At 39.1% G+C, this 14077-nt stretch overlaps 1 protein-coding gene and 2 long non-coding RNA genes across 52 annotated transcripts in view; 2 read left to right on the forward strand and 1 right to left on the reverse strand.

The window, feature by feature from the left end:
* Positions 1–14077, reverse strand: part of SORBS2 (sorbin and SH3 domain containing 2) — a 226131-nt gene that overhangs the window by 35188 nt on the left and 176866 nt on the right. For 31 of the 50 annotated variants that reach the window (XM_045056819.1, XM_045056818.1, XM_045056778.1 and 28 more), the window contains 5 exons: positions 13471–13554; positions 11675–11731; positions 7160–7209; positions 4381–4565; positions 407–1990 (listed from right to left, as the gene is read on the reverse strand). In XM_045056819.1, coding sequence (XP_044912754.1) covers positions 407–1990; positions 4381–4565; positions 7160–7209; positions 11675–11731; positions 13471–13554 — 1960 coding nt within the window. The remainder of the gene's footprint in view (positions 1–406; positions 1991–4380; positions 4566–7159; positions 7210–11674; positions 11732–13470; positions 13555–14077) is intronic. The other 19 variants (XM_045056805.1, XM_045056804.1, XM_045056810.1 and 16 more) reach the window with 5 other exon arrangements.
* Positions 1–14077, forward strand: part of LOC111560096 — a 268612-nt gene that overhangs the window by 11641 nt on the left and 242894 nt on the right. The window lies entirely within an intron of this gene.
* The window catches only part of LOC109499490, a 32146-nt gene continuing 29064 nt past the window's right edge, over positions 10996–14077 (forward strand). Inside the window, exon 1 of the long non-coding RNA XR_002156769.3 lies at positions 10996–13939. This is a non-coding gene — a long non-coding RNA (uncharacterized LOC109499490). The remainder of the gene's footprint in view (positions 13940–14077) is intronic.

Genomic DNA, 14077 nt, shown 5'->3' on the forward strand with positions numbered 1-14077 from the left:
TTTATGACAAAACAAGAGTCATCAGTCTCTTAAGGATACTGATACTCAATCATGGTTTCCTTGATGGGATCCTTTTAAATTGATAACATAAGTTTAACTGGTTGTTTCGACGTATGTTGTTTCAACCCTAACATTAAGCTACAAGGTGGTTTTCCCTTTCGATGTTGAATGAATAAATTTTTGTGAACTGGTGATCACTTTAAGCCACACGTCAAGTCCGATTATCACATGGGCAAATGAGACTATTCGGGAAGACATGTTCGCACAACAAGCATTTGCTTCAAAAACACATAACGATGCCGAGTGGTCTCACAACTTAGGAATGATGAGATGTAGGAATGGAAAATGAAAGAGCTGGATGGTGGGTGTCTGAACCACAGGGACAGAGAAAGAAAAGCTCATCCACCTTGGAGACTCCGTACACTCTCATGGTCTTGGTGGTGGTAGTTGGTGGTGGTGGTGTCCACGTCTGGGAAAGAGGCACTGTGAGGCATTCTCCCACAATCGTTCTGGTACAATGGACAATGAATAGCACCATCTTGAGGCAGTGGGTGGAAAGGCTGGTGCACGGGGCTCCTTTTTAGAGCTTTAAGTGATGAGTTCCTCTCTGGAATATCTGGCAACAGTTCACTGATAAGACGGTGCAATATACTGTTGTCTGGCAAGCTTCCCCTTCTCTTTTCAGCTTTAATTTGGTCACAGATGTCTTTAAGGGCAGAGTCCAGAGCCTCAAACACAGACGCTTTACATTTTGCCTTTTCAGCCTGTTTTTTGGGAGTCGAGTTCTTTTTCCTCCGGAAAGGCACGGGACTGACTAGAAACGCAAGTTTAGAAAGGCCGGGGTCCGTTTCCTGTCTTCTGGGCTCCTCGGCATTTTCGTGTTTAGCTCTTTCATGTTTCAGCATTGTGGTAAATCGGGTGTAGGAGGCAGGGCATCTGCCTTTGCAGGAGCTGATGAGGTGCCGGTGGTGGTGGTGGTGATGGTGGTGGTGATGGTGGCTGGATCCATAAAAGCTCTCAGAGGATGTGAAAGAAAAGTGATCAAAGTCACTCTCGCTGCAAAAGGACGACCCTTCCACGTGGATGTAATCACTGTGGTCAGACACAACTCCTTCTTGGTCACTGTCGGAAAACTCCAAATGAGTTCTCGGTTGCTCGTCACTGGTGACTTCGATGTGAATCGGCACCAGGGTTTTGGGCTCGTAGCTGCGTTGTACGTGAGAAGGGTGTCTACTCTGACTTTCTTCCTCCAGCAGAGACTCGATGGAAAACCGCCTTTTGGGACATAAACCGTTTTGCTGGGGTTCTAGGGTTATAGGAGAGAACATATCATCTCCTAAATTTGGCATGGATTTTGACTTTTGAATCAACTTCTCAAATTCCGAAATGCGAGTGGGGACCATGTCCCTGGGCACCTCCTCAGTGGAGGACTGACTCCAGCCATGGAGCAGGCCCTTGTGTTGCTGTTCGTTTTCATACTGCAGGATTCTCGACTTTACCGAGCAAATCACCTCTGAGTTCATCAAATCCTTGCGATTGATGCGGTGCATCTTCTTGTACATTTTTAGGAACCCTGGGGCGTCATGGGCTGACCTGTGTCGGAGCCTCGATCGGCCGTTACCACGGCCCTCCTGGATGTAGGGGGAAGCCCAGGCCCCAGGGCAGCTCTCCTTGGACTCCTCTTCACATAGCAGAGAGCCCATACTTTCTGACTTGGCTTTTGGGTCAGGGAAGCTGTCACAGTCACCATTTAGGAGGTCATCACAACTACGGGATTTGATTTTGGGGGAGACTGTCTCTTCAGTGCTGCTCCAGACCTCTGCATTTTGCCGGGCCATTTGCCAGCCGTTCTTGAACGTGATGGCCCTCTGTGAGTCACGAGGGACATCCAAATGCTGTCTCTTGTAAGTGTTACAGTAATCTAACTCATTGGAGGGGTTGCCGTTGAGCCCTGAGTAACTGTAAAGGGATGGACACATATCATCCCCACCTTTTAATCCAGGCCAGCGTGGTGGAAGAGAGACATGTGGAGAAGTTAAAAGGTTCACAAAGAGGAAGCATGTCAGTTAGCATCAGATAGCATAGCAGAGGGAAAGCAGTTAGCATGGTTTAGTCTAGACACGGATTGTTACACATGTAGCTTCAACTTTAGAGGAAGAAGATCCTAATTCTAAGGCAGGGTAATACTTTTTCAATGAATGTAGCTTCGCAGATATTAGAGTTAACAAAACCACATATAAAAAGTAATTAGTGTAGTTTCGATACCTATTTGTATCGTGTTCATACATCTTTCTGCAAACGAGGTATGCCCAAACCACAGAAGTACCTCGGAAGCTAATAGCCTGACCCGGTGTAATTTAAAGGTTTACCAATTAAGGCCAAAAGTGGTAGAGGTTTATTCAACTGAATAGGGTCAGGATTTGAGTCTCGTTTGATTTATAATGGTAGAGAGGTAAAGAGTAATTTATAAATTTGCATTTAGTTACTACTTCCGTAACTGTATTAAGTAACTTTTCATGGGCGTTAGATAGAAAAAGCAACAAGACAAAGCATTTTCCAAACTTGTAAAATCAAGATGCTTTGAAATACTGCTGTTAATATTTCTCCAAGACACACAGTACAACCTCTTTAAACATACAAATTTACCTCATTCATTGCTCTACAAATTTACCTCATTCATTCCTCATTCATTGCCTCATTCTATGAGGCAGATTCTCTTAAGAATAACTGGATATAGTATAAAATTCTCATCAGAGGTTAATGCATCTTAGTTTTTTCCAAGGAGGTTGTTTTTTTTAAAAAAAATAATTTGCAATTTGATAAGAGCTAAAACTGACCTCAATTTAGAATATGTTTAGAAATATTCTTTTCTTTTGCTCTGCTGCGTTAACTCATAAACGAGAGGCCAAATTAACATCCAATGGGACATTTTCATCTTAGAAGGAAACCTGATGAAGGAAAATCTCTCTCTTGATAGTTCCTGTCTTACAACCTTATCCAAACTTTGCAAAAGTAGATAAGCACATCAAGCAGATATGTAATGTTTGGGAAAGGAAGTTGAGTCAACACTCCCTAGGGTAAAAACAAATATATAAATTAATCAGAATCCTTTTAATTTTTGGGTGCTATCCAAGCATAATGAATCGATGGTATTTCATGACCTATTTACTATCTTAAAATATTCATTTGCATAAGTGAGTGGAATCTGATAAATGTATGTCTGTTAATTGGATGAAAGGTATCATAAAAGGGCCTCACTCATTCTGAACCTTCCAGGTAGTAGGCCCACTTTTACTAGGCCATGGAAGACGGCTAGTGACTCCCACCTATCCGGAGTCCAGGCATCCAAACCAGCCTGTCTTTTGCACACAAACCAGCTACCACTTAGCTTTGATTGCCACATGGCCACGCTTTTCCTGCTTACGTTTGATACGTGTGGCCGAATCTGTGCTATTTAGGGGAAACTTCCGTTAGAGTGCAAGTTCTTTTACACATTTCAAATTCCTTTTGTGTTCTGTTTCAATGCCAGGAGATTGGGGAAGATTTCAGGGCCCCAAATTAGGTATGGCCTTAGGTACCTGTAGATGCTGGTTTAATCCTCAGTCTCCATCTTGGGAATATTCCTGTTACCACAGCACTAATGCACTAACCAGTCTTCCAGAGACCTGAAGGAGACTTGCCCTCTCTCAACACAGCTCACTGAACTTCCAGAGAGGAGAGAGGCCATATGGAGAAATGGCTTGGTGAATCTAAATTTTCCAAGTATGGCTTGAAACCAGTTGGTTCTCATTAGTGGACTATTCTGAATCAAACACCATGTTACACGCGTAACATGGATATTCTACTATCTATGTGAATGTTGGCCAAAGTATAGAACAGATGACGAAAGAATAAACTTCCGTAAGTGAGACAAAATTTTATCTAGAATTAAATAATTAAAAAAATCAAAGTACGTTTTAGGTAACAATGTTCTTTGTTGCTACTTCTAATTCCTACTCTATAGATGTGATTAACTTTGCTAGTTGTAGTAACTTTAGACCATTTTTTTAAAATACGCAAATATTTATAAATGTAATCTTTTAATGGCCTGACAATAAATTAGGTACTCTGAATGTGTTCAAAAAAAAAACCACAAATGATACATTTGGAGGAAAAAAGCATTGAATATGCTAGACGATAGAGTCCTTTAAGCCACTCACATAGCTCACCAACCTGACCTAGTCTGTGTAAAAAGAAAGCTATTGTTATGAAACTGGATTGTATTCAAGACACTGTATTTAAACTCTATCTCTGCACGGTTAATCTTGCCCAGCTGTCACAGGTAGCCTAGGTTAAAACTAAGCTAGTAAATTGCTTACCCATCAATCTATAATTGCTCACCTTTTGCTCTTGACGGGGAAGAAGGGGAGGAACTTATGAAGGACTGGGTCAGCGTGGCGCTTGACCCTGGGAGGTCCGCTCGGCCTGGGCTGGTCCTGCGTGCACCGTGATCCAGGCCCCTCGGCTGCCCCACCGCAGGCTCGCTCTTCCTCCTTTTCCTGAAGTCACTGGCCATGCTCGTGGCACTAAAAGAAGAGATCAGCTTCAGTCAGGCTGCTGTTAGAGGAGGCTAGTATGTGAACCAGAAACACTGATGGAATGTGCTAGTGACAGTGGTACAACTCTTACCCCTGTTCCCCCGAACTGCAGTTTTCAGAATTCATTCCTTGCTATTAAACGCTATTTCTTTATCCTCTCTTTAAAAATATTCATAGACTGTATTTTATTATTTTTTTATTAATTTTTTTAATGTTTATTATTTATTTTTGAGAGGCAGAGTGCAAGCGGGGGAGGGGCAGAGAGAGACGGGGGGGCGGGGGGAGACACAGAATCCGAGGCAGGCTCCAGGCTCTGAGCCATCTGCGCAGAGCCCCATGCGGGGCTCGAACCCACAGACCTCGAGATCATGACCTGAGCCAAGTTGGACGCTTAACCGACTGAGCCACCCAGGTGTCCCTGAGACTGTATTTTTTTTTTTAAGAGAAGTTTTAGGTTTATAGAAAAATTGGGCAGTACAGAGAGTACCCATACACTCCCTTTTCTGGTGCATGCTGTTCCTCCTGTTACTGACATTTCTATCACTGTGATATATTTATTACAGTAGATGAGCCATCTTGATTCATTATTATTAAATGTAATGAAAGTCCATGGTTTACATTAAGGCTGTTTTCTGCACAATATCCTGACTTTAAGATTTCTTCAGGCCTTTTTTGGGGCGTGAATAGCTCCAATAGAATAGCTCATTCTATTCATTGTTAAATAACTTTCCATTATATGGATGCACCAGTTCGTTTATCCATTCACCTGCTGAAGGGCATTTGGTTGCTTTCAAGTTTTAGTAGTATGAATGAAGCTGCTATAAACATCCATGCGCAGTTTTTTTTGTGCAGACATAAGTTCATGATCACATTTTAAAGTACAGATCCTCCTATTGGTGTTGTATGTTGTGACTGACAATTCAGTGGTAGGATTTGTGTCATGTATCTTTTCTCTGTAAAGAGGAGTTCCAACAACATGACTATATCCGGGGGAGCGTGCCGACATGAAGGAAAGGACTGGAAAAAAGGAAGTCACCTGATGAGACAGGTTTCCTGTCTTACCCCAAGGTTTCCTTACGGCTTTTCCTACCAATCTTAGCTTGAAAACACTTACACTGAAATTCTAACATTTTCCCAGTGAAGTAGTGAATGAATCACGATCTGACCAGCAATCAAATCGTCTAAGGGGACTTTCATCCGGTTGTATGAAATGGTGTAAACTTTCTATAATGGCAGGACATTTTTATCACGGTCTCGATCTGAATATAGGATCACTCAGGATAAACGCTAGGGAACAAGGATACACATCACGCGGCATGCTGGCTGTCCGATCATTACACAAAATTACATCAGCAACAGCAGGAACGGCAACACCAGCTCCCACGAGGCAGCAATACACAATTGCTTTGCTGCCGTTACTGTCTGCACAGCCCACACGCAAACCTGCGAGGTGTGCACGTTACCACTATTGCGTAAATGAGTCGATGCAACACACACTTTGCAAGCATAGAGTTGGAGCTGGACCTCAGAATTTGTCTTTGTTCTTCTGAAGAGGATAGCCGTCTTTTCCTAGACCTGTTTTTGCTGTCACTGTCCTGTCACGTGAGGGTCTGTGCACAGTCTTAATAGCAATCTTAGGTCAGATGAGAACTCTGAAACTCAAATACTTTAGGAGTGCCTATAGATGTAAAAGATATGAGAGGAATTTGAGGAGCCTTTTACTTAGTGACATTGATGTCACTGAATGGCCCCCATGAACCCCATTTACAAAGGACCCAATTTACAAAGTTTTTGACTTACGCTGAGAGAAATCTGTAGAAGGGCAAATTTATATTTCTTGTTGGTGATACAAAATGGCTGAGAGTTTGTATTATTCACTCTTGCTAGTGAGCTGTGTCTGAATTTCGGTAATGCTTTCAAGTTAAGTGATATTTAAAGCCTATCAGCAGGACTTAACCTTGGTGGACTCGTGGGACAGTTAGGGGTAGTTCCAAGTTATTCTGGCTCAGTTCTAGTTTGTCTCTGCTCCTTGCTAGCGATGTAAACTTGGTAAGTAATGAAGCCTAAGTTTAGTGCGTTCAGACCTAAGGTGGGGAGAATAGTACTTGACTCACCGTGGTGTCTTAAGGATTGAATATGTTTATGTACTTAGAATGTGTGGTATATAGTAAGCCATTCTTCATTGGTAGCAACAGTGTTTTTGATTTGTGCAGTCAGGGTATAATGAACAAATATGTATAGAACATAATTTAGAAAAATTCTAATAATTTACACATTTTTTTCAAATATGCCATCGTAAGTATCATCTAATAATATTGAAAATTAGATGTTTATAGTTCCCGTTTAAAGAAAAGAAAACTGGATAGAGAGGAGATAGGGAAGGGAAGAATTTCTTGGTAGAGGAACCCAGAATTATTTCACTTAGTTTTTATAAATTTTTGAATATGCTGATATACAGTGATGCAAAAACACAATAAAACAACTTCATAAAGTATGGTGCTTAGAATAATAATGACGGATAACGTAATCTTCATTATTATTTCACTGAATATTCTGGTTGCATAATGTAGTGACATTCTTACCTAGTGGGTCTTTCTAGGCTTCTGTCTATTGAGGATTGATACAAGGAGGCCTGTTAAGATAGAAAAATAGTTCCATGAAAATTTTTACCAAGGTAAAATTTCATTTGTCCGTGGACATTAAATTAGGTATCCTAAAATGAATATTATAAAAATTGAGATAAAAATACCGTGTATTTTGATCATAAAATGTCTTTCAAAGAGAAATCATGTAACTCTACTTTCTCTTTTGAATAATGCGCTGTATTTCTCTTTGTAACTCAAATTATTCACAAACCAAACATTGCCTGGGGCAAAAAAAAAGTTGTTAATTGCTCCTTCTTGTAGGAAATAGACTGTAAGTAGGAATCTTCTACATTAAGGGATGGTTTGTTGTTTAAAAAAAAATATTCGTAGGCATCATTCGACCCTTATACAACATAAACCTTCTTTATAAATTTTTTTGTCATGTTGCCAGGCGTTACCTTCAAAGTATAACATCTGAGCAGAACTGAGACATCTTTCTTCTGTCAACACAGACATGGCATTTTAATAATACCACCGAATTTGGTGTGAAATTAAACTAAACTATCTGGTACTTACATCAGGTACAGACTGACATCTTTCAAATTAGTTAAGTTCAGGGTTAGTTTAAACAAATGATTAATGAACCCAAATATAACCTTTTTATAAACAGAAGTGGGCTTTTAACGTTTCCATGAGAAAACCAATTCTCCGTTGTCCATGGTTGTAGGAACAAAGAAAAATAGATAATGCAAAGTGACACATAATTCCAAATACCTGTTGTGCACACCATTTTCATACCCCTTCATTCTGAACAGGACAATGAAACAGATATTAGGCAAAATTATTAGATAGGAAGTTTTTACTCCCCATGGCCATCTCCTAGAATAATTACTGAAATACCTAAAAGGCAAGAGAGGATCTGTTTTGAGCTCTTGAACATTTGAAATGACACTGCAGAATGAGCGAAAGTGGTTATGGTGCAACGTCTAGAATGTATAGGAAAATGTATACAAGTATATATGTGTAAGACTGTATATGTGTTCGGGCCACATTTGATCCATTATTTATCACAAATTTTGGTCTGATAAAGAGCTGAAATTCTAGTTTAAAAATGGCCTTCCGTATGAAAGTTTAAAAACGTCAACCAAAAAGGCAGGATTTGACAGATTTTATTTAAGTGCCTATCACACGGGAATATTTAACCAGAGTGTTAAAAACCTGCTTAAGTGGAAACTAAACCACGCTTTAAAACCTATTTCTATAACTTTATTTTCTACTTGTAAATCGGCACCAATTAACCAATTAAAATATTAGTATGTAATTTTGAGATTCTTTATGTAGATCAGTCTGACAAGCCCTCTTATGCATAATTCTAAAGTTGGTTCTGTTAATTAATATTTTCATTTAATTTCTTCTTACCGAATGCGAATGGAACCTTGCCCAGAAACAAACAAAAGCACCTTTCTGCAAGAGACTATCGCCCCTCCTTTGAGACAGAAAAGGCATAGTCTAATGTTTTTAATTCCTAGAAATATTTGGATTCCTAGGTTCTTGACAAATATAAAATTAGAAGAAAGAAATTTGGTCCACAGTCTGATAAATGTACATAATTACTTAACTTGCCAAAGTCTGAATCGTACACTGGAAAAGTGAAAAAAATAAACACTAAATAAGAGGGAAAACAAAGAAGGAAATGAATAAAATATTCTGATTTAGAAACATTAACTCCACAAGTCTGCAGAAGAGCAACATCAAATAGCCTCAGAGTATTGCCATCTGTGTAGAGCACAGCATTCACGGAAATGACAAACCACAGTTGATTATTATCAAAAAGTGTCAATTTCAGAACATCCCTAGAGTGATCAGAGATTTTGAATTGCCAGCTTGGGATGAGCCTAAACAAAACTGTAACATGAGAGAAAACATAGTGTAAGAAGTGAACGCTCTATACTGATAAATTTATTGTGTTTTAGACTTAGGCAAAGAAATGACAATGACTCCTCCTTGTGCTGGTTTCCATGATCCAAAAGAAACTGAAACCAGTTTTATTTATAGTCAAAGGAAGACATTCGATATTAAATTACAAGGAAACAGGAGGAGGTCTAGATAGATGACCAAGAGAAAAACTTGAATGATAATTATATAAATGACACTCATTCTGAAATGGAGATTGTGTCCAGAAAAGGGGCTAGCTATTTTACCTATTATGATCTACTATTTACATATTACCATTATTTTAACATACCTAAATTAAGTTCATTCTGATAAAGTATGACACCGAATCACTCTTTCTGCTAAGTGATCATGTGATTTAACTTTGCTTAGAAGTCCTGAATGGTTCGTCATTAATGCCAGTTTCTCAGTTGTATTGATTAAAAAGTTTGTTATTCATGGCATATGCTAGGCACTTGATAAATGGTAGCCAGGGTGATATGTAATCAATTACAAATTTTACCAGAAATGTTTTACATAAAGATATTAAAGATAATATCTAGTACCTTAGCAGAGTGTTTGTTTACACTCTGAAAAACCATGATGTGAGAGTAATATGCTACAGAATCGTACAACACTCCTTCTCAATTCCAAAGAAATAATGGCAAATCAGTTAAATCATCAGCAAAGTGCTTTTTTTATGTGATTTTTTTTTTTTTTTGGCTACTACCATAGCATGTAGAATGTACAAAATGTCTACAATTTTTAGCCCAAGTTATTGTGTAATGTTAATTATAGAACTCATTTTACAAAAATAGTTGACAAGGAATAGTATTTAGTAAATAACTTGTTTCTGGAAGATTTGAACTCCAAATACATCTCTTGGATGTGCTAAGAAGTGTGGTATAGAGGAAACCTCATGGAAGTGGAGGTTAAGAGATCTATGTTTTATTTTTAACTTGCCACCCTCTTACCTTGTGATATTGGACATATATGTTTTTAATTTTGGGGCTCTACTTTTCTTGACTTAAAAATGAGTGAGTTGGACTTGGTGATCTCTGAATTTTATTTCACTTCTCTAAGAACCAACCACCTTAAAATCATCCTAGAACTATCTGACCAAAATATCAGAAAAAATATCTGACCAAATTGAATTCCAAAGTAAATTCTTGGGCTCTTCATATGTTGAAATGATACCCTTTATTCAGATGTGAAGGTAACATAACATACAGAATAGAATTGCTTGTTGTATTTGATTGTCTTTAGGCTATAGGCCTGTCTACAAAACATAAGCCTCTAGAAATGACTACATTCAGTAACCTAGAATGCTCTTGATTACTCTATTTTCCTTTTTATTTAATATATAAATATTTTGATTAGTTCTCTGTTTTAATGTACACTGTGATGCATAATTTAGAATTGCAAAATTGAAGCTTCAGGAAGTTGGCTATTTTCTTCTGAGACTGTGCCTGCAATTCCAGTTGTCACCACTGTGTGTCAGTAGTACTTCCAGAAGCATAGGTATCTTAGTAGTTTTATTTTCTAGTTGCAATTTTTTTTTTTTTTACCAAGTTAAGACTTTCTGATGAAAATAAGGTATTTATCAAGTGTTTTTGTATATATTTAGGACCACAGAAAATCTGTGTAAAACCAGTTTATGCACTTTGCTCCCATTCCAGCTACTTCTAAGAATTCCCACACAGAGGCTTTTATATAGCTGATGTTTAGCAAAACTGTCACTTTTGCTTATGTCAACCAGTAAGTCTTAAATATGCTTTCCAAAATAATTTCAATTTTCTTTGCAGAGAGCAGGATAAAATCCTTTGACTCTGGAATGTTTCTTCCTTTTTCATACTCTCTTTGACTAAATCAAATAAAATTTGACATTGCCTGGATTTTTTTTTTTTTTTTTTTTTTTTTTTTTTTTGCCTAGCAGATTGTCATGAGTGATGGCAAATGCATTTCATCTCATATGCCAGTCATAATCTATTATAGTGGCAGCCTGGATTATAGCATTGAGAAGGATTAGTAATGCCTGTCAAGGGTGTTGAACTGGGAAATCGTGACATGCGTCCCAGTTGTTTGTCAGCCCCATTCTTGATTTTATCTGATGCTAAAATCCACAAATTGTATGTAGGAAAATGAAAGAATTAAAATAAATTTTAAGAATATGTGGGGCATCAACATGTAATTAAGAATCTAAACTGTCATTCTGCACCTCCAAGCACGACGATAAAATGACTCTGCCTAGTATTTTGTGCAATCTGATCAAAACAGGTGGTTGATATATGCGCTCAGAGTGCTACTTTTGATTTTTTAATGATCACACTCCAGGACTATGTTGAACAGTTCCACTGAAAGCTATGGCTGGCATGATTCTTCACCTACATTGCAGAAAGAGCCAACAACTTTGGTATAATTAATGTCTAAGCAATGATACTGTATACAACACAATGGTGCAAAGGTGGGTTCTCCAAAATAGCTTAGACCCTATGGTCAACTGTTAAAACGCGGATGGTTCAGAATCACAGTAATGGCTCCTAAGAGAGAAATCTGAAAAAGAGAATAATTTGTTTTTACCTCATTGGAAACACCAGAAGAATGATCTTGAACATAGTCCAGAGGCTTTTTAGGAGGCTGGGTGTAGATGCACCACATAAGCAGAAGTGTAGAGATGGAATATGGAGGAGAATCAATGGCAGCAAGGAATGGACATGTGGAAAAGGTGACAACAGTTAGAAACTGAGTGCTGACAGCATCAGATACACATAAAGAGTGCATGAATGGAGCAAAATGGGGGTGGCCCAGGAGGAAGGGTGCAATGTTCGTAAAATATTCTCAAGCACTGGGCAAAATTACTAGTGATTTGATTAGTAAATTTATAAGTTCATTTCATCAGATCAAAATGAGCACTCCTAGTCTCTAGCCACAGAGGAATGCGAGGTGTATTAAAGGAACATTAAAGGAGCAGGTGGATAGCTGGTGAGTTTCCATGTGTGGCTAAAAATGATTACAGAAAAATGCTGATAATTTATGCTCAGAACAGAAATCGGTATGGTCCCTACAAACCACGTAATCAGTAATAACAATATGCATAAAATAAAGCTAGAGAATTTTTATTCCTCTAAAATAAAATGCATTTATGTGAATATTTGGATACAAATTAGGAAAAAAATGAGAGAAAACACTTTTCCTGTTAAGTATAGAAATTCTAGGAAAAATCTTTTGGTATATATTTATTTACAGTCACTTTTGATCCAGTTCAATAAGATAAGGAATCTAACCAAGTGTCCCTTGCATTTCAGTGGACTAAAGGGATGACTATAACCACCCCCCACCCTGCCCCGCCCCGGAACCAATATATGTCACTTTATGAGTATGCAAATGAGTATATGGCATGGTAAAAGAAAGACTATGCTCTTTGATCTTCAGTAAAATTCTGTGCAGTGGAATAACTGGTAACTTAGAGAGTTTAAAATCCAGTGCCACCAGTAATATAAAAAATACACTGACAAATAACAAATGCACAGCTATTGGTAGATAGAAGTCCCCAATAAAACTTAATGAAGGAAATCGTTATTTAAGGCTTAGGTTGACTGTCCCAAGCAGACTATGCAGTTCTCACAAGGTCTGCCTTTGGCGGGCTTGGGGACAAGATGTTTCACTGGCAAAACTAGAAATCAAGGTCCACAGGGGTTATTTATTTTTCTCTTTCCCTATATTCCTGTGAGTAAATGAGTAGTTTATAGTGGGAATATACTGATACTATATTATGGTGGGAATTGCCCAGAGTTTTTCTGTTTGTTTGGTAGACCCGGGTTTAACTTCTGACTCGACCACGTACTGTCTTGTGCAAATTACTTAACCTCTCTGGTCTCCGCTTTCTTCTTATTAGAGGGGCATCCAGAGGACTCACTGAGGTAGTGAGTTCAGAACCCAGCGCTCTCCAGGTGCTTGGTCGTTCCTCAGCAAATGGGAGCTTTAATAATAGTAATTACTGTTATAAATGCCACAGTACTTCCTGTGATTGAACGAGACCAAAAGGGACTGTAAACAAATACGAATCTTCAATAAATCTGCAACAGTTGTCTAACTATTCCAGGACGAGACCTGTCTCAGCATTTTGAATTTCTTTGGATAGAAAGTAAGCCTAAGGCATGGTGTGGGGTAAAGAGAAGCTGCATAGGAGGTGTCTGGGCATGTTTAACCCTTCGGTACAGAAGGGAATGTGGGCTCAGCTGTACCGAATTTGCATATGCAGCACAGGTTCGGCTCTTGTTCTGTGAATGGCACCTATCTCTTCCGATAATAGTATGTTTTATCAGTCAAACAACATTCCCCTAATTTTCTTACATTAATAGTCTGGCCTCACTTACCGGGCGTCCAAACTCCAGTTCTGAAAAGAATTTATACCAGGGCTCATTTTCTAAATCTATGTCATCTGGATTTATGCGATCATTCTGGAGCAGATGTGAAGGAAAAGGGAAGGAAAAGGCACACTGAGCTGAGCGAGGGAAACGCCGTGTGGTATGAAAAACACGCACGCGCATTCGCACGCAAACAGGCACCGACTCATCCAACGAATCTCAGCAGGACGAACCAAGGAAGTAAAGTAAAATGAGTAAAATCAGGATATGAAGATGAGCTTCGATGGCATCACCTAGGCCCCTAGTCACTTTCTCTGTCCACCTGTGTCCTCTCTTTTGAGTTTTCTCCTTAGCTGGAGGCATAAACCATGAAAAACGCTGTGAGCGGAATGAGCACGGGGAGCACACCTCAAAGAGGCTAACTTTAGCCTATTAAAGTTAAAATAGACTCGACTAAGCCACCGAGGAGCTCATCCGGGTGAGTCACGCCACCGCCCCTGCCCTCACTGATCCCAGCGTGTAAGCCTGCAGTCTGCAGACAGTTTGCTTGGGTGCAGATATAGGGAGAGCCTGGCGGGGAGGGGAGGGCAAAGGTGGGGAGCGGGGTGAGGGGGAG

This window comes from Felis catus, chromosome B1 (assembly GCF_018350175.1).
Source record: "Felis catus isolate Fca126 chromosome B1, F.catus_Fca126_mat1.0, whole genome shotgun sequence".
Classification (NCBI taxonomy): domain Eukaryota; kingdom Metazoa; phylum Chordata; class Mammalia; order Carnivora; family Felidae; genus Felis; species Felis catus.